The sequence below is a fragment of the Acomys russatus genome, chromosome 5 (assembly GCF_903995435.1).
Source record: "Acomys russatus chromosome 5, mAcoRus1.1, whole genome shotgun sequence".
Classification (NCBI taxonomy): Eukaryota; Metazoa; Chordata; class Mammalia; order Rodentia; family Muridae; genus Acomys; species Acomys russatus.
In genome coordinates, this window is record NC_067141.1 from 12,822,292 (window position 1) to 12,844,844 (window position 22,553).

The following is a 22,553-nucleotide window of genomic DNA, read 5'->3' on the forward strand; positions in this document are numbered from 1 at the left end:
CCAGTTGAAATGATTTGTTGCAGCAGTGGCTAAAAACATCACTCAACTCTGTCATGCAGTCCCTGCCCCACTCCATTCCTTCTCTGGTGCCCTGCAGGGGAGCTGGTCCGAACGTTCAGGAAAAGCAAACTCCTCAAAGCTAATTTTTCCTGCAAGTCTCCACAGGATTGGCCTTGCCCACAGGGCCCAAGGCTATCCTCAGATTGTCAGCTCTACCACAACAGATAAATACCATCCTGAACAGCACCACCCAGGCTGTGAGGCTGCAGGTCTGTTTCCTAGCAGCAAAGGCTGGGAGAGCTCCGGGGAGAGGGAACAGCGCCCTTCAGAAGTATGCCCCAGCCTGTCTGGCTTCTCAAGTCCCACCATCCTCTACCCTCTCCAGGTAGGAGCATTCCTGCTCAGTGAAGCCAGGCCCAGGGTGTGCTGAGTCTAGCCCCCACTTTCGACATACCATAGTACGGAGCAATGCTGGGGTGACAGGTCCTGCCACTGTGGGACTGACTGATGGGCCATTCTGTACTCAGCATGACCCAGGCTTCTAAGTGTGAAATAAGCTGGAATTTGTTTCTCTCTCCAAACTCATGAGTTGATGTCCCAAATGGGTGGCGCCTCTGAGTGTAACTGCATTTGAAGAGAAGCCCTTTAAAGAGGTAATAAAGTTAAATGAGGCCATTCCGGTCTCACCGGTGGCCACGTGAAGAGGAGGTAAGAGAGCAGCTATTCAGAAGCCATGGGAAGAGGCCCCAGGCAAACCAGCGTATGGGCACTCTGAGCTCCGACTTGCACCCAAGCGCTGACAGACCACTGGTAGCTGACCGTGAAATGTCCCCATTGGCTCAGGTGGCCTCACACTTGGGTTTTCAGATGTTGATGCTGATCAGGGAAGTTGTGGAACCTTTAAGGGGTGGAGTTTCACTGAAAGAAGGTTTGAAAGGCATCCTACCTGTGTTACTTGACTATAGAGGCCAACCCTGATGGGTATAATCTCTCTCCTCCTCCAGACTCGCCCATGCTCCTTGAGTGCCAGCAGGACCCTCCCTACCTAGTGATGAGACACACTCAGGGACACCAAGGATCTCAAACTCACATTTTCAAGGCCAATGGTCACTCAATCTTAGATTCCTATGTCCGAAGCCCACATGATGCCCACTAGGAGCTGGATGACTGCCCTGACCCCCAACCACAGCAGGCCTCCTCAGTGATGCCCCAGGTGTGGCCCTGTGTCTGCTCTGGGGTTTTCTTCTGCTGTGACCATTCACAGCCCATCCGTACTCAGTGAGAATTCCAGTAAGGCAGGGGAAATGCTGACCTCCTCTCCCTGGGACTCGCTCACACACACAGGACACTGTGGAAAGAACCGGCCAACAAACTTGTGATGGAGGGCCCGCTCTCGGCAAGCACCCGCTGTGTGGGTCCATCTTTAATTATGTTAAATAGGAATAAAAACAGAATAAATGTGACTTGCATATCATACTGTACATGACAAAGGGGGGAGGGACGGTTTCATACAACCTGGCACAGAGCTTTGGGAATACGGAGTGTCTTCAGTACCAGGTCTGTGTTTTGCTTTGGTTTATGGTGACAGACCTGACAGCCATCACCCAAAACACTATCTGTGCTCTCAACAAGAGGGGCCTTCAACTGAGCAAAAGCAAAGGCAGTGCTGGTCACCCCTGAGGAGAGACCAGTAGAGAGAAAACTGGGTCTGGGACAGCCTCAGGTGGCAGAAAGGGAGGGGCTGCATGTATCAAAAGATCAGCAATGAACCAAATAATATTGGAAATAATACCTTTGGTGATACTTCTGTAAGAAGCAGAATTACTCTACATGTTATTCACATGCATAGGAGTGCGCAAGAAAAAAATCTCTTATAATCATGGTTGGTGTAGGGTGGTAAGGTATGTCCTGGAAATGACAGGTTAACTGGTAAAGAAATTAATCCATAAAGGCATCATGTATCTAATGGAGGGAGAAGTGTCATCAGCAAGCTGGCTGAGGGAAACCCACTCAGTGTAAGCACACACACACACAAACACACGCACACACACTGTATTCCAAATAAATACTCTCTCTCTCTCTCTCTCTCTCTCTCTCTCTCTCTCTCTCTCTCTCTCTCTCTCTCTCTCTCTCTCTCTCTCTCTCTCTCTCTCTCTCTTTCTCTCTCTCTCCCCCCCCCTTGGACTCCCCCCTTGGACTCCCCCACTGGCTGCTGAGCCAAGTGGTGGCTGTGAGAGAAGGCGGGGGGAGGATTATCCTGGAATTCAAGACACACAGCCCCTTCAGGAGCAGCAGAGCTGGTGCAGTCCATGCTGATGTCCAGAGCTCTCTCCAAACCTTCCAATGGGATGAGAGTCCCATCTCCAACCAGGACGGAAAGCAGAATGACTCACACATCCTCCTGCCACCGAAGCCCAGCTTTTCTCACACACTCAAGTGACAGTCTATGTAGTGTGCACACTTTCTGACACGGGTGGACTGAGAACGCAGCTTCACAGGCAGCAATCCATAGCAATGCTCCAGCGCATAGCTCTGAGACACTCCCACCTGGTCCTGTGTGCCAAATGGGCGTAAGCTGCTCTCTCTCTCTCTCTCTCTCTCTCTCTCTCTCTCTCTCTCTCTCTCTCTCTCTCTCTCTCTCTCTCTCTCTCTCTCTCTCTCTCTCTCTCTCTCTCTCTCTCTCTCTCGTATTCCCTGGGGCCTTCCAAGAGATGACAAGATCCTTAGTGTATCTATTGCAAACCAAGCTGCTAAAAGGCCTGGGAAGGGAAGGTTCTTAAAGAGCAAATCTATCTCCTAGTCACCACACACCACATGCAGCCCAAGCACAGTCTGTGAGACATGTTTCTGAGGATACAGGTATCTCGAGACCCTTAGTGTGTTACGGAATGTTGGCGGTATATGACAGAGAATGTGGATAAGAGATGCCTCCCACAGGAAGGTGGGGGGCAGGAAGCCCATAACAGCCAGAAACAAAAAGTGAAGCGTCCTTGAACTCTCTGGTGACCCTCTGCACATGGTGAGGGCTTCGCTTCCTTTTCCGCCAATTGTTTGATGCCACGAGGTTGCTCAGTTCTAGCATTCACAGCAAAACTTCCTTTTCCAAACATAAACTGAATTCCTTGAGAAAACATCCAAAGGAGCAGAAGAGAGAGGCAGAGCCAGTCAAATGCAAGAAGCAGTTTGTTTTTAAAGTATTCCTTTTCTATGTTGGACATAAATAAAGTCTACAGGGGCAGAACAGGAGGCCAGAGAGATGAGCGTGTTGCCAAAGCTGAATTTTTGTTTTCTTCCAAGCACAGCAAAGGGCGCGGGACTTACTTCTGATGTCGCCAAAGGGCTGACTTTGGAATATGAATAAAAATGAGAGCCTCCATCCTCTGAGCAGCTCTGTTCTCTGCCCACATGGGGTTAGTGATGTATCCAAGGGGCACTTGGAAGTAACACGCGAAGGGTGGTTCCGGTGGGCCCCAGAGCATGGCCTTTACTTAATCATGGGCTTAACTGGATCCCAGAGATGTCCAACTCTATACCCAGACAAATTCTCCTGGAGGAAGGAGGGCAAGATTGGTGTGTGGCCTACCATATCCTCCCCTTTCTACCCACTGAGTGACAGCCTGCCCTCCTGAGCTCCAAGGCACTCCAGAACAGACAGAAGACTAGCCTAAGTGTACTTTCCAAGGCTTTGGGCAGAAAAGCCCAGCAATCAAGAGCAGAGTTGCTGAATATGGCAAGACATTTTTCAAAAATAGTTTCCACTAACAGGTGCCTTGGGAGGAGGATTCAGGATGAGGCTCTCCACCAGTGGTTTTCTCCACACTGTGGGTGACAGTTCTCCACCTGGAGACTTTTAAAGTCATTGGCAATGACAGAGTCGGTGAGCCTAGCTCCTGTAGAAGGGACTCGGCTCTCACGTTGTCTTCCAGGCAAATGCTTCGTCATCCAAAACCTGTGCCAGCCTAGTGTTAAAAGGCCCATAGAAATCCCGCAGAATCTTGTGGGTGATTGGCCACATGGGCCCCAGGCTCCGATCCTCAGGTCGCCGTGTGTTAGACGCAGGGCTCTTGGTCATCAAAGCTTCTTGCTTCTCACTTAGCGGCCCTATAACGAAAAGGAAAATGGTCCTGTAAGACTGTAGCTGTGGCTGAAGACGAAGAGGACTTCGTAAGAGCCCCAGCTGTACTTCATGCTCAGACAAGGCTTTCCTGTAAGAAGATACTGTTGGACTGGAAAGATGGCTTAGTGGTTAATGACATTTGTTCTTGCAGAGGACCTTGATTCAAGTCCTAGTACCTACAAGGGGCTCTCAACCATCCATAACTCCACATCCAGGGGTTCAAACATCCTCTTCTGACCTCCAAGGGCACCAAGCACACATGTGTTACACACGTATGCACATAAAACAAAACAAATCTTTTTTAAAATTAAAAATACTAAGATCTGCTTGGATCTGCTTGGAGACAACAAGGAAGGGAGAAAACCACTAGACACTGCAAAGCAATCCCCAGGCTCACACATGCTCTCAGGGGAGCCCTGCTGGTATTATGGGATGGTGCTCTTTTACCTTTTGGCCCACCTCAGAAGTTCATCTCCAGCCACTCTGCATGAGCTGCCTTTCAGGGCCATCACTTGTCATAGGTAACTATGTATAAAAGCTTTGGTTTCCTTGAACTCTGCCACCATCATTTCTGCTTTAGGCTCCTGAGTGACACAAAAGGGCCTGAGCCTGAGTGAATTCTATTTCCTCTTTCTTATTATGAAGTGGCTGTAAGGGTAGGAGAAATGGTAGCTGTAGCAATTGCATCCGTCGGGAGATACCCCAGGGCAGGCCATCAGGGGCTGCAAATGAAGCTATACATCTCCATCCCGAATATCTGGCTCGCTAACTACTCACCGGCTCAAGCCCGGATCACTAGACCATCTCCTCACGGTCTGCACCCCAAGCTTGTAGGACCCAACCAAAATCATGACCACAGCCCAGTGTTAGTCAGTTAACAAACTTCCCAGATCAGGTCATTAGATGGAACTCCAGGAAATGTCCCTCAAGGGGGCAGGGTGTGGCCAGGCATTTCCAGCCTCAGCAGTGCTCATCCACACACAGGCAGTGGGTGACCAAGGACGCCTTTGTATGTGCCGCAGCCAGCCTGTGGCATGGCCGGTTAGCAGAGCGGCCCTCTCCTCTGGTGTCCTCAGGCTGAAGGCAGGCCATGAGGCCCTGACTCCAGAGATTTCCCAGCAGCACCTTAAATGATGCCATACCCCAACTATTCTCAACCTGGAGGCTGGGACCTCTTTGGCAAAATCTCCAAAAATATTTACATTACGATTTGTAACAGTAGCAAAAGTACAGTTACCAAGGAGCAGCAAAAAAAAAAAAAAAAAAAATCATTTTATGGTTGAGGGATCACCACAACATAAGGAACAGTATTAAAAGGCCGCAGCTTTAGAAAGGTTGAAAACTGCTACAGTAGCCAGACTGCCACATTCCATGCCCCTGTAGTGCTGTCCTAGCCGCCTACTGTGACCTTCAGCCACCTCAAAATTCAATCCATATCCTCCTCCTGTTCCTATGCCTCTGTGGTCTCTCAGCAGCGGGGGTCCCCACCTTCTCTAGGCCCACTGTGACAGTACCTCCCTTCCCCTTGGAATGCAAACAGTCACTTCGTGAGTTGGACTGGGCTTCCTTCTCCTGTTATGTTCAAAGATCTCAGAGGAGCCTCCTCTGCAGAGCTTGCCCACCATGCCATGCACAATGCCCCACGCAGCGGACACTAGGTAAACAGGAATGGAGCCAGCATCTCTTCACGAGTTCCTGGGCCTCACAGAGCCCATCCCATCCCATTGTACGCTTAACTTAGAGTGCTCCTAAAGAGCCCACATGCCATGGGGAAGGGGAGTTGCCTCAGAGGGCAAAGTGCTTGTAAGTCCTAGTTCTGGAAGCAAGAGGACCCGAGTTTAAATCCCCAACATCCTCCTAAAAAGCTGGGTGTGGCAGTGTGTGCCTATAACCCCAACACTGGGAAGGAGGAGACAGGCAGACCCTGAGACTCCCTGGCTAGCCCGTCTAAACCAAAACAGCAAGCTGAGTTCAAAGAGATACTCAAGGAACACACCAGATGTTAATACTTTACCTGTGTGTAACACACACACACACACACACACACACACACACACACACATGCATGTGCACATGTATGTACACCCATATCCCTGGAGTTCATGCTGGGCCCCACTGTCTGAAGCATGACACATACCGAGGTTTAGAAACTGGAAGACCTTATGCATGGTGTACTTGACATTGGATGCGTGGTCTTCCAGACGCAGAATGAGGAACTGCTCCTTGCTAAAGACAGTGAGCCAGTCTAGAAGGTACACAGCATACAGGCCAACCTGGAGCCTCACCTAGGAAGGAGGAAGAGGTGTTACTGCAGGGAAAACTCCCCCAGCCCTGGGAGGTGCTTTGCCAAATCATGATGGACGGATGCCTCTCTGTAAACTGCCAGACTCATCTTAGCAAATGATTACCTTCTGAAATCAAATCTTAACCCAAGGCGTTCTGTGCCACGTGGGCAAAGAACCCCCACGCTTAGAGTTGCATTTAATCTTCATGGCAGGTGGCTCCCACCTCCCCTCACAAGTGAGGACAGAAGCATGGGAAAGATGTCAAGGGCACACAAGTTCTTTGCATACCGTGGGCGGCTGTCTCCCTGCTGCCTGTCAATCACCACAGGCTGTGAAAAGTCAAACACAGACACCTCGAAGACAACCCAGACGCTGTGAGATGTAAGGACAACCGAGACCATGACAATGCGTCATGTCCTCCGAATGTAACCATAAGGGGATAAAACCAATGCACAGGAAAGCCTTCCTCCTTCCCTCCTATGCGTGTCTTGAGTCCCTACGCTGTTCCTTCACGCATGCCAAACTTCAGACTGGGAGTAAAGAACTAGCCCATCCCCTCCGAGACAGGTCTGGTTTTTGCCCTCTGTCCTGGGAGGTGACTGCTAAGGCCCAGGATTGCACTGCCCAACAGGAGCAATTTTATTTCCCTACAATGTGAACACGGTGATTTCTGATGAGCTCTGATCTCTTGAATAACTGGGAGGGTCAGCATATGATGGAGCCCCAATAAGGACTCTGGACATTACATCTCAAGGTGTCGAGGTCCCTCGCTGTGGTCACGTTATCATGCATTTGTCACAGCTGGAAGGAGCTGGCAACCACCTCCCAACCATCTTCTGGAAGGAGAAGTAGACTGGAGGCTCCACCCATTCACTCCCCACCGCCCCACCCCACCCCGCCCTCATGTGACTTTGAATCCTTCCTATGCTGTGAGTTGTGGTGATGGGTCACAGGAGCCTTTGGTGTCTCCTGTGTACCCTTCTCTAATAGCGAACTTGAAGGTGGTTGGTGACTTTCCCCCAGAATGTGGCATCACTCCAAGCTCCCTGCTCACAGCCCCTCTCTTTGTCCACGCCCATCAGCACCTGCTAGACACCCACCCACCCACAGGGCCTTTGGCTGGCCCTCCCGTCTCTTCCTGTCTGCACACTTGTCTTTCCACATGTCGAAGGCATGTGCTTTGTAAAGCCCTGAGCAGACCCTGGCTGGCCCTGCCTCAGGGAAAGCCCTGAGCTACCTCCACTGTGCAGTTCACTCTTCCTCCTAGGCTCCTCCTTGGGGCCTTCATTCTTTTAAAGCAAACAATCTCCATCTTTCTCCCTGAGTGACCTGACTTTGAGATTCCTGGGGGCAGGGCCATCAAGTCACCTTTCACAAAGCCCTGTGTCAGCATTCATGTCGGCTCTTTGATGGAACTGCTAAACACCGTATTAATAAAACACTAAAGAAACGTTTGACAAAGTGTATGCAGATGCTAACTGACTTCATCTCTCACTGTTCTTTTTTCCATTCTTCATTTCTCTATGGACAGGAAGATGTGGGGGAAGGAAAACAATTAGAGTAAATAGCTAAGTTGTCTCCAGAATTCATTAGCCATCGCTAAGCCTTGCTTTGGTACTACCTTACACACCAGCTCATAAAGACGTCAAGCTGCGCTGGAAAAATGAGCACGGGCCAGGTTCAGTAACAGCACACGTAGCCTCCAACATAGAATAGGCATAAGAACACGATGCTAAATCAGGGCCCATATGGTTTTCCCATCTCTTCCCAGCCAGTTTGCAACCAGCGTGGTCTCATAAGTTCACCTCTTCAAGAGAAACTCCTTTTGTAACTTGACAACTTTCCAGAAGGAAAGAAAGTGATTGCTAGTGACAGGACACTGGTACTTTAGAGTAGCTGTATGCTGCTCCCGCATCTGCTCTGGTGCCAGAACATCCTCCGAAGCCATCATGGTGAGAGACTACTACTGTCCTCAGGACAAAGACCCACACAAGGCCTTCCTCACAGGCAGATCTGGCCCAAGGAGGGAGGACATGGGATCCCAACGTGTGCTCTGGCTCCCGAGGAATGAGCTTCCTTCCCACCCACTGCTTCCAGAACCTTCTCCCTCAGCCCGGGAGAGCTCTGTGTCCTTCAGGGACACATCTACGCATGCAACAACACCACTGTAAGTGGGAACCATGACGACCCTGAGACAGCACCACACAAAGTCTCATTTTCCTCACATCTGCCCAGCATACGACGGGAGACAAAATAGAATGAGGACCAGAATAGAACCAATGTAGAGAAGATATTCAGGGCGAGGGCCCAACAGATTTAAAATTAGAAAACACCAAAGCTGAGGGAAGCCTTTGAGCTTATGGATGCCTACCTGGTGAGTCACCAGCAAAGAACCAGAGACCAGGAGGGACTCGGTTGCTAACTCCTGACAAAGGCAAGTGATGTGGTCCAGTCCCTCATGGATGTGACATTTGTTCCACCACAGAGAAGCTCTGGTAAAGAGTGAGCAACCTATGGGTTCCATGAAGCACCGCAGGGGACCCAGGGAGCACCTTATGGGGAGCCAAAGGGACATCTTAGGGAGGCAGAAGAAGTAGCACAGCAGGTTCTAAGAAGGACCCTGAGGAGTCTAAAGACCACTGTGGATCATTTCATGGGAATCCCAGAAGACACACTGTAGGGGTCCAGAAATCACCTAAGGAGATCCAGTTTTGAGCTAACCATGGTCACAGGCCCAACTCTGCCCCCAGACAAGCAGTGTCCCAATCCTCGCTGTTTCCCCAGTTCCAGCTGGCACTCACCACCCAGCCTCCCTTCTCTCTCCCAACTCCCCACTCAGACATCCATTTCTTCATTCATTCAGCAAATACTGTGAGTTCACAGTTTATCAGGCACCACACAAGGCAGGCATGGCCCTGACTGCTCAGAGATGCCTCTAAATTGATAAAGGGATAGACACCTGTCATCACCAATGGTGGTACATGTTACAGGGTGAGGGGGGACAGGGGGAAGAAAGTGGGTCAGATCAAAGAAAGATCTGAAGGATAAGAAGTTCTTGGGCAGGCAGGGGAAGCATATCATGAGAGAAGAAGAAAAGCAGAAAAGAATCCAAAGCCCAGTGGTTCCCACACCTGAGCACACGCACATGCACAGAAGGACAGTTAGGCCAAAAGGTCTTCCTACCTGCACCTTCCCTGATGGTCTAGATGAGGGTCTACACCTGTGCCCTCCATACCTGTGCCCGCCACACCTGTGCCCGCCACACCTGTGCATCCCACACCTGTACCCTCCACACCTGTGCCCTCCATACCTGTGCCCTCCACACCTGTGCCTGCCACATCTGTGCATCCCACACCTGTACCCTCCACACCTGTGCTCTCCATACCTGTGCCCTCCACACCTGTGCCCTCCTGCAGTACCTGATACATGACATCTAGGAGGAACCTTGTATCTGACCAGTTCTCAGGGACCTCACTCTGTGAGCCCTCCTCAAAGGCCAAGGCCATCTGAGGACCCAAATAAGGGAGAGTATAGCCATAACACAGCAATGGGAGAAGGAGGGGACTATAAGGAAGGGAAGAACTCCCCAGGCAGTGAGGTACCATATAAAGGCCTTAATATAGATTATACAGGGTTAGCTAGCTGTAGTGGGCACACTTGCAGTGCCAGCACTCAGGAGACTAGACTGCATCCCCCATTCCAAGGGGAAAACCACTTCCCAAAGTAGTGTCTTCAGAATCCCTAACTGCCCACTCCTCTTTCTGTGCAGAGTCCCTCCTGGACTTCAGCAACCGTGTGCACTGCCATGGCCCTGGAGCTCTCCCTCCCTGCTAGGCTATGGTGTTGCCTTGCTTGGTGTGTCACAAATGAAATGTAGCGTGCATGCTTCCTGCTGTCTCAGAACCACTTTGAAGAGCAAGGAAAGGAAGACAGGCTTCAAAAGCTAGGAGAACAGGTGTTAGCTGCAGAGGGAATACGCCTTTGGTGAACCTCAGCATCCCCATCTGTAAAATGGGAGCAACTTCAGAAGTAGATGAGGCCGTAAGGGTAGGATAGCACCCAGTTGTTCCAGTATCCTGCCAGATTTCCTACATCATCAAAGCAGCTACCCACAAGTGCTCCAGTCCAAACTCACAGATTGCATCAGCTGGACCTGCAGTGCCCCGCCTAGCTGCAGATGTTCTCAGACCCTGGACAGCAAATCAACAGCCTGTTCTTCAGGCACCTGGCCAACATTTCAGCCTTTTAACCCCCTGTCGCTGCCCTACTGTCAGCAGGAAGTAGTTAAGATGGTTACTTCGTCCCTTGTCCATTTACAAAAGGCTGAAATGGTGTGCTCCAGGCCCAGGGCAAACATCTCCAGGTTCTCACGGCCTCCTTGGTCTCTATCTGCTGTGGGACATGCTGACATACCCCTCTCTCTACCCTGAACTTTCAGGGCAGAGCTTTCCCTTCCTCTTCACTATATAATCTGGACATTTTGTTGCTACTGCTTTCTCTGTGTGTGTGTCTCTCTCTCTGTTCCTCTTTCTCTCTCTCTCTCTCTCTCTCTCTCTCTCTCTCTCTCTCTCTCTCTCTCTCTCTCTCTCTTTCTCTCTCTCACATGGCAGCCAAACACTGCTTTCAGTGAACCTACATTTATATATTTTTAACTTACTTTCTATAAAAGACAATCCAATGTTCCCCATTTTTTTAATTACAGGAAAAGGGAGGAATGTTAGAATTCTGCTTCAGTCTGCCTACCTGTGATGTCATTGCCTACCTGCCATGGGGGCGTGGCCCTGCCCAGTATATAAAAGGACAGAGCTACCTCGCCCCTCCCTCTTACCTCTTATCCTCTTTCTCTCTGTCTCTGTCTCTGTCTGGGGTACCCCTCCCCCTTCCCTTCTCTCCCCATGCTCATTTAATAAACTCCTCATCTACTATCATATCTGTTGCCCATCATCTTATTTCTTATATCCTTACTTCTTATGATTAAACATAAAACCAGTGAGCAATGAACTGAAGTTAGATACTTCCTGCCTCTTGCCAATGGACTTGGCAAACATTAGATAAGGATGTTATGTTCCTAGCACACCCAGAGGTGAGGAGAATCATACGGCTACCCATGGACTTCCTACCCAGTCACAATGGTGCTCCCATGCTCAGTTGGCCTGCAGAGCACAAGCGGAGAGGAAACACACCAGGCACACCCCTCTTCTCTGTGGGAGGAAGTGGCTGAGGATATCCTGTCTCCAGGAAGACTATTTAGAGACAGCCAGAATGCATCTAGCTTGGCTGGTGTAGGCTCTGCACTTCCTAGGGCATTCCTCTGGGGGGAATGAAAATGTCACCACATCCAGATCTGTTTATATCAGATGCTGACCCTTTGGCAGGGCGGGAGAAGCCCAGTTCACAGCTATTAAACCCAACGATGCCTGTATCAGGATTCCCAAAACCCTGCCTCTCTCTGCCCACGACACCCAGCCAACTTAGGCTGTTATGAGCCTACATCTGTCCTCCCTCTCAGAATTCTCAGGAGATCTCCCAAACTGGGTAGTGACTGCTTGAATGAGAGTATTCCTGCCTCTTCTGGGAGCCACGCTAGCCAAACCCCTCACCCCTCACTATTCATGTGGCCTACCCCTGCCTCCCTCTGTCCCTGCCTCCCTCTGTCCATCTTCCCACCTACTTTGCAGGCTTGTGCTGAGAGTGTCACACCATCATCACAAATGGGAAATTCCAGAAGGCCCATGGTGGAAGCAACCCTGGGGCAGGCTGCATCCAGGCACATCTGAATTCTCCTAAAAGACTACTTGCCTTCTCCCACCATCCAGAGCCTGTTGCATAGCAACTGCTAAAGAATGGACTTCTGATTTGGGATGCAAAGGCAGGAGGATCACTGTCAGTTCGAGGCCAGTCTGATCTACAAAGCGAGTCTAGGACAGCCAAGGCTAGAAACACTGTCTAAAAAAAAAAAAAAAAAAAAAAATCAACAACAACAACAAAAAGCCAGGGAGGGGGGATTCTGGATATACACCACAGCCTCAAAGAAAGCTGGGTTTCAAAGCCTAGACTTGCACCTCTGATCCTCTATCTACAGAAGGCAACCAGACAGAGCCTTGGTACCCCCATTTGTAAAAGCAAGCCGCTGCAATAGGAGGGCCTGCATCAAGGGCCCACAGGCAACACTGGTAGAGTTTATCACTTTCCAACCAGGTGGGAACACTTTCACTCCTCAATGGGCTCTAACTGGTCATACCAGGGTATATGTAGCCCCAACCATTTGTGAATGCAGGCACACATAAATATCTCTCAACCTCGAATCCCTCTAGCAGCCTATAATAAAGCAATTGAGTTTCAGAGAGGTCAAGACAGAGATGCAGAGCCATACAGCCCCCCCCAAAAAAAGCCAGAGGGAACCCACACCACAGTCTGCCTCCAACACTTGCCTATCTGAAACTGTGGTCATTTATGTTGACTCTTCCTTGGCAAACTACAGTGCTTGCAGGAAGGCAGCCCAGAGTCCTATTTGCTGGCCCTGACCTAAGATGGTCCTAGTAGCCAGGCAGAGGGATGGAAGCCTTTCCCCCAAGCCTTTAGGCTCTGGGCCAGGGGACTATCTAATCATCTATAGCAGTCTGTCCAAGCTTCATGGGTGACATGGCCACACATGGGGCAGGTGGCTGCCTGATACAAGAGGCCCACTGTGGAAGTGCCTTGAGTGGAGATGAGACCTCCGCTAGCTGACTGGATTCACCACCAGCAAGTATTTTTGTCTAAGGCTGGATCTTAAGGTGTATTCCTTCAGAGGACAACAACCGAGGAGTTGAGAGAACACTGCTCAGTGAAGACCTTGCTGCCACATTCAGAGTCTCTGGTGGGTAATTCTGAAAACCAACAGAAGACCCCAATGCTACAGAGACGCTCTGAGACACTCTGAGGACTGAGTTGTCTCCTGTCTGCTAGCTCTACTTTCAGAGCATGAGTTCAGAGCCTTCCTGAATGGGGGGCCTCTAAGTGCACCTTAGCTCTACTGTAGAGGGAAGGAAAGCATGCTGCCAAGTGTCTGGGTGACAGGCGAGGAAGGACACAGACAGCAGGCTGGAAGGCCCCACCTGCTTTCGCGCTCTCAATCAGGAGCATTTGCTTCCGCATTAGCCACTGCTCAAAGGCAGCTGGCTCAGTATCATTCACACATTCAAACGCCCCAGCCCCATCTCTGCGCTAAAACCCTCTTCACAATGCCCCCTGCACGTAACAGCACGCGAGAGGCCCCACTCTTTCTGGGCTGGCTTGGTGAATACGCACAGGCATAGCGTTGTTCAGGGTGTTGTTGTAGACACAGGCGCGCAGTGAATAATCCAGCATGCAATTTTCAAACAGCTGCAGAGCCTCTGTCACTTTTTCGTGGAAGTCATCTGCAGATTTATTTGAACTTGCAAAGTAGAGATAGTCCGAGTACAACCTGCGAATAAAATAAATGGATAATCTTACCAACCGAGAATGTGAGATCGCACCGTGTGGGTGACAATGAAAATCATCTTGCCATTACATTAGCTGGTGATGTATTAAGACCACAGTTTTCCTCCCTTTCTTTCAGTTGAGCCCCTCACTCCTTCCCTTCTTGCTCCTACCCATAACATAGCACCTACCCTTCCCACTCAGACATGTCTACACTGGCCCCAAACACCCTTTCTCTCTTTTGTTAAATTTATTTTATTTATTACTGGGGTACAGGGAGGTCATGCAAATGCCACAGCACAAGTGTGGAGGTCAGAGGGCACCTCTGCGGAGTCAGTTTTCTCGTTCCACCCTTACTCGGGTGCAGGCCTGTTGCTAGGTCTCCTCACCTACACTTGCTTCTTAAAAATAAACAGTTATGTACTGGGAGGGCGGGGGTGGTGGTGTGCACAGCACAGCACACACGTGAAGGCCAGAGGACAACATGTAGTAGCCGTTGTCTCTGTCCATCATGTGTGTTCAGGGATTGGACTCAGGCTGTCGGCCTTGGCAGAAGGCACACACTGTGACGCCTCACTACTCCACCTTGCTGAGTAAAACTTCCTTCTAGATGCCTCAGACGGAGGCTCTTTCCACAACCAGGTTTCAAAAATCATTCAGCAGCAAAGAGGAGACAGGAAACTGTTCGGTACTGTCCCATTCCCTTCTCTTGAGGGGAACCCAGGGCACCTGCCACCCATGCAGGATCACAGTCCCCTGTGAAATCCCTGACTTTTTCCCCCATTGCTATTTCATAGGCTAAATATACATTAAATGTCTAAAGAGACACTGAAAATTATGTATGGTGGCTCATGATTGTAATCCCAACACTTATAAGGCTGAGTAGGTGGATCACTGAAGTTCAAGGCCCATAGGGGATAGGTAGCAACTTATTAGGCCAATTTTGGCTATAATGTAAAAACCCTGTCTCAAAACCAAATAAAAGTACCCACGCATTTGCACAGAAACACCTGCAGACCATTATGTTTGTGCAGACACCACACACATGCATTTGCGTGTAACCACATTTTCCACAGGAGTTATGTTTGTAACGTCCCATTTTAATAAGAATCTTGATGTTAAAAGAACATTTAAGAAGGTGGGTGTGTGCTATGGTGCAGGCCTATAATCCCAGCACTCAGGAGTGCTGAGGAAGAAAGATCTTAAATTCAAGGACAATCTGAACTACATAGTGAGTTCAAGGCCAGCTTTTGACTGTTTATCTAGACGCTTGGAAGAGAAAAGGGGCAGGGAGGGGAGGAAAGCAGAGGAGTGGGGGGCAGTAGAGGGGAGGAGAGGGGAAGGGAAGGGGTAAGGGAAGGAAAAATCATAGAAGGCTATTAGGTCCTTCAACTAAATAATCTGTTGAAGCTTTGGTTGTAAACATTGCTAAGCTGGTTTAGCTATAAAACCCATCCCAAACCTTGACCAACCTCTGACCTGACAGGGCTCCTTCTAGCCCAGCAGATGTCTAGTTACCCAATTGGCTGAGGGAAGACTCCTGGTGCAGCAGATTACCCAGAGTCCCCTTATCCTCGATGCTCCCCTTTAGTGATTTTCCACACTTTGCCCTTCTTCTTGCATATAAAAATCACATTTCTCGGTGTATTCCGAGCTGGGCTTGATCGCTCCCCTCTACAGCAGAGCCCCAGCACCGCGGTGCCACACCTCCAGCAACAGCAGGAATGAAGTCTGTTTGAGTGTTTGGGCAGATATTAGGATAATTTCTCCATGTTGAGAACTCCTGGGATGTGCTTCCTACTACCCTGTTTGTCCTCCATGTCTGCTTGCAGAGGAAGTAAGAATCACCCCCTCTTGGTTTTGTTTTTCCAGATGTCTCTCTCTCTCCACTCTTCCAGCAAACACCTGCCCATGCTCTCGAAGCTCTATAGGGTTCCCTTCACAGAAACCCTAACTGTATTTTCTACCAAGGGTGACGCTGAGCCTCTGTCAAGTGACTGCGGCTCTTTGGCATGCTGCCCTCTCCTCCGGATTCTGTGTTTTCTTGTGCCCTGAATCTCCAGCCTGATATCTCTCTCTCCAGTGAGTCTCCTCATCCTTGTGTATCTAGGGGTGGGATGTCTGCACTGAGCATCAGCCCGGTGCTTCCACCGAGCTACATGCATCCTACAGAGGTCATCACCCCTGCCAGAACTGCTGGAGGGCACTTGCACCACTCTTACCTCTGATAACACCATAACACTCCATGTGTCATTTCATAGGGATCTTATTTACCTCAGCCACCACCTGGTACAATGTCCTTGAGATCTCCCTGAGCATTCATTCTCAGACAAGGTCCACAGAGGATGTCTCGGGATGTTTAGGGTTGTTCAGTGGTTGCCCAAAATCAGCACATGGGTTGAAATAGAGTGCTTTGTTAATTTCAGCTTGGCCAGCCAAACATTTCAAAAGACCCTGTCTTGGGCCAGCAAGATGGCTCAGTAGGTAAAGGTAATGGCCACCTAACCTGTCCATCTAAGTTCAATCAATCATGGGACCCATATAGTGGGTAAGAGGTCTTTGTGCACACAGATACCATATTTTTTGGACCATAAGACACACTTTTTCCCCCAAAAGTGGGGGGATTAGGGTGTGCCTTATAGTCTGATTGTTATTCTTACTGTTTTGTTTTGTTTTACTGTTCTAAAAACTGGGTGTGTCTTATGGTCGGTGCGTCTTATAGTCTGAAAAATATGGTAAGCACCAAAGAAGCCAGGAAAATTAAACACAGAGGTTTATCTCTTCAAACAAAGGAGATACTTACCCGCCTTCACACGGAATGCTTGAAAGGATGCAGTTTACAACATAGTGATCCTTTGCTCTCTGTAGGACCAGGCTTTACTGAAATCTTCCAGCATATTATTTGTTTATCCCAGAACTTTCCCACCAAATCTCGAGCATTGCTTCTCAGTTCATAAAACCCATGCTTATAAGAGATGTCCCTTTGTATTTTCAACAACCTAAGTGACTTCTATGTTGCTTTAGGCCAGGCCAATCCGACTCTTGCAGGCACTATGTTTACTTCAGTCATCGTCCCTAGACCCTTATCTTGAGCATTGTTTCTGAGCCAACAGAACCTATCTTTAAGGGAGAGGCCATATGTACCTTGTAAAGAGCTTCAATATAAGCGCATCTTAATCTTTGCTGTACACAGGGGACTGAGTTAAATGTCATCAGGAAACTTCTTTCTAAAATGTTGCTGTGCTTAAATACGGCTAAACTACACTGTCTGGTGTCAGATTCCAGAAGTTTCAATCAGTGACAGCAAACTAAGGCCATACTGAACCGAGTTTCATTCTTGCCTTTCCTCGGATTGTTCCACTGCCAGACGCAGAGATTACAGAGACCCCCCCCCCCACCACCCACATGGAAGAAGATGAGAACCAACTCTAGAGAATTATCCTATGACCTTCACATACATACATTGTCTTATGTATGTACACACACATACATACACACAACCATGATGCCAATTAAAACAACAACAACTACAACAACACTACTTTCAAACGACTTGCCTCAAGACGCTCCATGCTTTTTCATGAGACAGGAGCAGAGTGATCCCCAGAGTTCATATATCCACCCAAGTTAGTCCATCTGGTGCCTCGGTACCAGTTTACTTCAATACCTTCCTTCTTCAGGATCAGAACAAGCGCTGCAAGGCTCAAGGTCACAGCTAGCAATCAGATGTCGCGTGGATATCAGCACACAGGTCAACCACATGTGCCGAGACTGAGGGACCCACTTAGAAACCTGTATGATGGGGTTCCCTTCCCGTTTCACATGTATCTTTAGCGTCTCTGTCAATCAATGGTATGGCTTGTCCCCCACCCCCCCAAAAAAAAACTGTGCCAGAGGAAAAATCACAAGTGCTCTGACTTACCCGGTGCACATGTAATATGCCTAAGCCTGGCCCTTACTCTGGATGCCCACAGATCTACCCACATACAGTCCCCCAGAAAAACCCAGTCAGTGACCCAAGGCTCTCTTCTGATATTTCCCCTCCCCTCCCCCATGGTAATAACAGTTCCTAGAGGCATTTGATTCATAAATAAAACAAGAATGATTAGAACCTGTCTCAATCTTTGGTACCAAGTAAAAATGCCTGCTGATTCCATGAACTTCTTCAGAGATGGAGAAGTAATCGTTGGGAGGATACTGGGATGTGTGCAATGTTCCTTCCAGGAACCTGCATCCCACCCAGGTGAGGCTATGGAGTTACATGTTTGGGGTACCCAGAGGCAAGCTCGTAAGTACTATCTTTTACCATTTTAAAGCTGCAGGGCCACTTTCATGGCAAGGTGAGAGGAGACTTCTCAGGCAGAGACTGGACCCCAGTAGCCAATTATAGAACATCAAAGATCATTGAAAGCCACCAGACGCTGCAAGCCAGGGCTAGGCAGAGGACAGATTCAGACCTAGCAGGGTACCAATCTGTGACATCCTGATTTCTGATTCCCAGCCTCCACACTGGGACAAAAACAAAACCAAAACAAACAAACAAACAAAAATAGCAGCCTGTTGCTTTAAGCCATAGAGTGTGGGATGATTTATTGGAACAGCCCTACAAAAACGGTGCAGACTGTAATCCAAGGAAAATGAAGGGCTTATTTTATTTAGTGTCACTCTGCACCAGAGACCCTGAACATCAGCTCTGAACTTACAGAAAGAACTGGCCAACGGGCCATATTTCCATAAGGAGACAAGATGAGTCACAGCAAGGCAGGAGCTGAGTCCTCTGAGGAGCGAGGACAAAGCAGCAACAAGGCTAATAATGACCTTGGATGACTGACAAGCCACTTGCATGACTAAAGCCCCACAGTAAATGACAGCAAACATCAAGAATATGTATCTAGAGGCCCTAAAAGAGACAGAGCAGGCAGGTACGTGGCAACATAAAATGCAAAGACACAGACCTAAACACCCGCAGATCCGGCTGTAACACCGATAGCACTGTTGACGTAGAGCAACACAGCGTGAGCGAAATGAATCATCACAGGACTATCAGGACACCGATGCCACCTGGGGGGTGCCTTAACAAAGATAGCAACAAAAGTCTGGGGAAGGTACAGGAAAGTGACAGGCAATCCTAGACCTAAAGAGACACCCACCTCTGTTGCTGGGTGCCAGGTGGTGAGGGGAAAAGAATGGCATCCGGAGCAGAATCAAGACTCTAGCAACAATTGCTCTTCTGAACCCCTAAAGGACAGACCACTGGGTGGAAAACTCAGCTTCATAAAAGGGGAATTTTCTCCAGTGAAGGCAGCGGCTCCAGCAACCCAGACTGGAAGGAATGAAGGTTTTACAGTAGCAAGAGGGACAGGGGGTCCAAACGCCCCTAGCCCCTTGCATCGGGGCTGCCCAGCCTTCCTGTGATCCTCCTCATCTCCTCAGGCTCAAACCACTCTGAACAGATGGGTGTTGCATTTGGCCGAGACTGTTTCCAACGGCAATTCCAAATATAAGCCCAAGAACATTCCAGGCCTTCTGTGCTGTGGTTATTTTAGATGCCTGCTGGTGCAGATCTGTAACTGTGGGCCTGTGTGAGGGCCAGCCATGCCTTGTCGGCTCTGTGGAGTACGGAGGAACCCCAGGAGCCTGGAACTCCAGGAGAGGTGGTAGAAGGGTGTGTTTGCGGGCAAAAGAGTGCTCCCCTTAAAATGATCACATATTCCCACAGAGACAGGCAGTGTCTTATCACATAATACCTAGACGGGTAGCTCAATGCCACTGCTGCTCAATTAAGGGGCTCTGCTGTGAGTTAGCACAATCAGAAGTCAGCATAGTGGTATGGGTGTGGCTCAGTGTCTGAGCACTTGATTGGCTTCTACTTGTACAACTTTCTGTTTTGCCCACTCCACAGCTGGGGGGCTGGGTTGGATTGGGAGCGGGAAGAGCCAAGGGTAAAGCAACTGTTAGTCCCTGGGCTTTGCAAAGGCCAAGTCAGGTTAGCCCTTGAAATTCTCTCCATTTCTAACCTGTGGCTGGTCCTGAGGGTTCCATGCTAGGCAAAGCATGCATGTTCTCACACTGTCCCCACAACCACCCCCATGAGGTCCACACCCCTATTGCTGAGGAAGGTGGAGTTAAGACAAGTTCCTAGGCTCACTCCAGGTCACACATCACAGAAACAAACAAACCAAGGTCTGCCCAGCCCCAAAGCCCATAGGCCCCATAGCCCCTCCCAACTTAGGGTAGGAGACAGGCCAGTGGCTGACCAAGATGGCTGCCAGCCGTTTGAATCAATGGCTTGAGGATATTGTTCGATGTCTCTATCACTTTAGCTGCATGGTGATTTGGAGGCAGGAGCTGGTTTTGTTTTAGAACTGTTTGATAAGTCATAGGGACTGGTATGAAAATTACAATGGGCGACTGAGGAACAAACAAACATGGAGATGACACGAAAAATGGTACTGGCCATTGTCACAAAAAGCCAATGTGTTATGGAGCGTCTACAAAAATGACAACAGCAACAAATGGGTGCTCTGGAGCCCATCGTACACCGGCACATGCTGTGGCCACTTGTCACTTGGACAAGCTAATGGTGCTGGCATCATTCAGCAGCTGTCAGCAGCGTTTGCTCCTAATGACATCAGATCTCTTCATCGCCCCTCCCTCCACGTGGGCACTCTGCAGGTTCAGGCCCCAGATCCTAGGTTTGGTGAAACCTCTCTCTTTTTACAGTGTTTTTGTTCATAGTCCTTTTATAGCCAGATACAACCAGGCACTATAGGATTCAGTGGACGAGTTAATTTGGGCTATGTTCAGAGTTGCGCAACCATCAACATCATCCAGTTCCAGAACATGTGCATTGCCCAGTAAGCAGGAAGAGTCATGTCAGAAGTCACTCACAGCCTTCAACGTTAGGCTCAAATGCAACCGTGCAACGCAACCGTGCAACAGTTGGTGGTGTCACCTGGGTATGTTCCTTCTAGTGACTGTTCCAAGTTCTAGACTTCTCAGAGATACATTTTGAGGAAGGGTCTTAGGCCAGCACTAGTATAGTGACCATTGGGTGTACTGATTCTTCCTAAGCTGGCTCTCCCCAAAACTCTCTCTCTCTCTCTCTCTCTCTCTCTCTCTCTCTCTCTCTCTCTCTCTCTCTCTCTCTCTCTCTCTCTCTCTCTCTCTCCCCCCGTGACCACCACCACCCCACCCCACTGACCAACAGCCTCTCATGTCAATGGCTGCATCTCCTCACCCAAGAGCCCCTGAAAGGTGGACACACTTGTATCTTACAAATAACTCTCCACTCCCATTTCCCAGTGCTGTGGCCACGTGACAGTCATAATAAATGGGACACAGAGATGTACGCCAGAGCAGCTGGTCTCATTATTCTCCATTTGCCAGCACCCACATTCTAATCACGGATCAATGGCTTTCCCAGACTCTGATCTGGTGCATCAATAATCATTACAGATATCTTTCCTACAAGGAAAAAGCAATACCCTGGCCATTTCATGTAGCTTAAAAGAAGCTCCTCTGTCTTCCAGAATTACAAACCATGAGTATTTCATCATGGGCTACATGGAGGCAGGACTAGCCAGGCTGGGCTAGTTGGAGAAACATCTAGAGTCAGACAAGTGACACAGAGGAGCCTCGTGTTATCCATTAAGAGCATCTGGGTAGGAGATATACCACATCTAAGTGATGGAAGGTGCCTTATTGGCTGGGACCTGACCAGGGGTTTCCTCTCCCTCTCTATGGCATCTGAGGTCCCTTGAACACTGGTGGGTTCTGTGTCTCCCTCTGCCTCTTCCAGTGTGTCCATCACACCAGAGGTCACGGAATGGGGGCAAATCCTCCAGTGACAATACAAGCACTCCTGGTATCCCTGAGACGCAGGGCTTGCACAACACCTCTCACTACTCACCTGTTATCCTGATGGCAGACAGAGAGCTTGAGCAGCTGGGAAAATCAAGAGGCTCCAAGCCAGCCTAGGTCTCCGGCACAGAGGCTCTCATTTCAAAGGGATGGTTATGACATCAGATCCAGCCAATGGTTGACGCACACTGACCTTTCCCACAACATAGCCTCAGCAGCCTTATGTGTGACAAGTCTGGGCAGTCCCCCCAGGCTACTCAGAGTCCATGCTCAGATCTCAACCCATTAGAACACCCCTTCTCTCCCCATCTCAGCAGGTAGAGAAACACTCTCTTGCCTCGGGGTGTCTCCGGCACTGTCCCCCATGAATTGCCCTTTGCAAACAGTCTCTGTGGAAATAAGCAGGATGGCCAATGGCCTGATAAATGTACCCTCAAGATACACAACTTGGAAGCTGAAGGATTCAAGTCTGAAAGTCTGTATTCCTATTTCCTGGTGGTCGCCCCAGATAGTCTTCACACAGCACCCTGAAAGATACCCGCTGTTCTGTGGTGTGGCTGCTGCAAATGGCACCTCCCAGCTCGGTGGTCTCGAGCCAATGCTCCCAGGCAAGGAGAGGCCCAGCTGGGAGGAGGGTTTTAGCAGCAAGTCATCCCTACCTCAGGTCGAAGATGCAGCCACAGCCACTAGGAGGCTTCCCTAGGCCAGCTCCCGTCCACTGGTGCCAGCCCCTTCCCTAGTTCAGACCTGGCTCTCTTGGAAGCAGAGGCAAGTGGACAAGGCCAGTCTGGGCTCAGTCTCCCATCCCCTCTTCTTTACTGCTCACACAACTTTGCAAAACCAAA

At 49.5% G+C, this 22,553-nt stretch overlaps 1 protein-coding gene across 1 annotated transcript in view; it reads right to left on the bottom strand.

The window, feature by feature from the left end:
- Positions 1 to 3,641: 3,641 nt before the first annotated feature.
- Positions 3,642 to 22,553, bottom strand: part of Chst15 (carbohydrate sulfotransferase 15) — a 33,822-nt gene continuing 14,910 nt past the window's right edge. The window contains exons 5-7 of the mRNA XM_051145449.1: positions 13,693 to 13,849; positions 6,255 to 6,402; positions 3,642 to 4,101 (exon numbers count right to left, since the gene is read on the bottom strand). Coding sequence (XP_051001406.1) covers positions 3,911 to 4,101; positions 6,255 to 6,402; positions 13,693 to 13,849 — 496 coding nt within the window. The 3' untranslated portion in view covers positions 3,642 to 3,910. The remainder of the gene's footprint in view (positions 4,102 to 6,254; positions 6,403 to 13,692; positions 13,850 to 22,553) is intronic.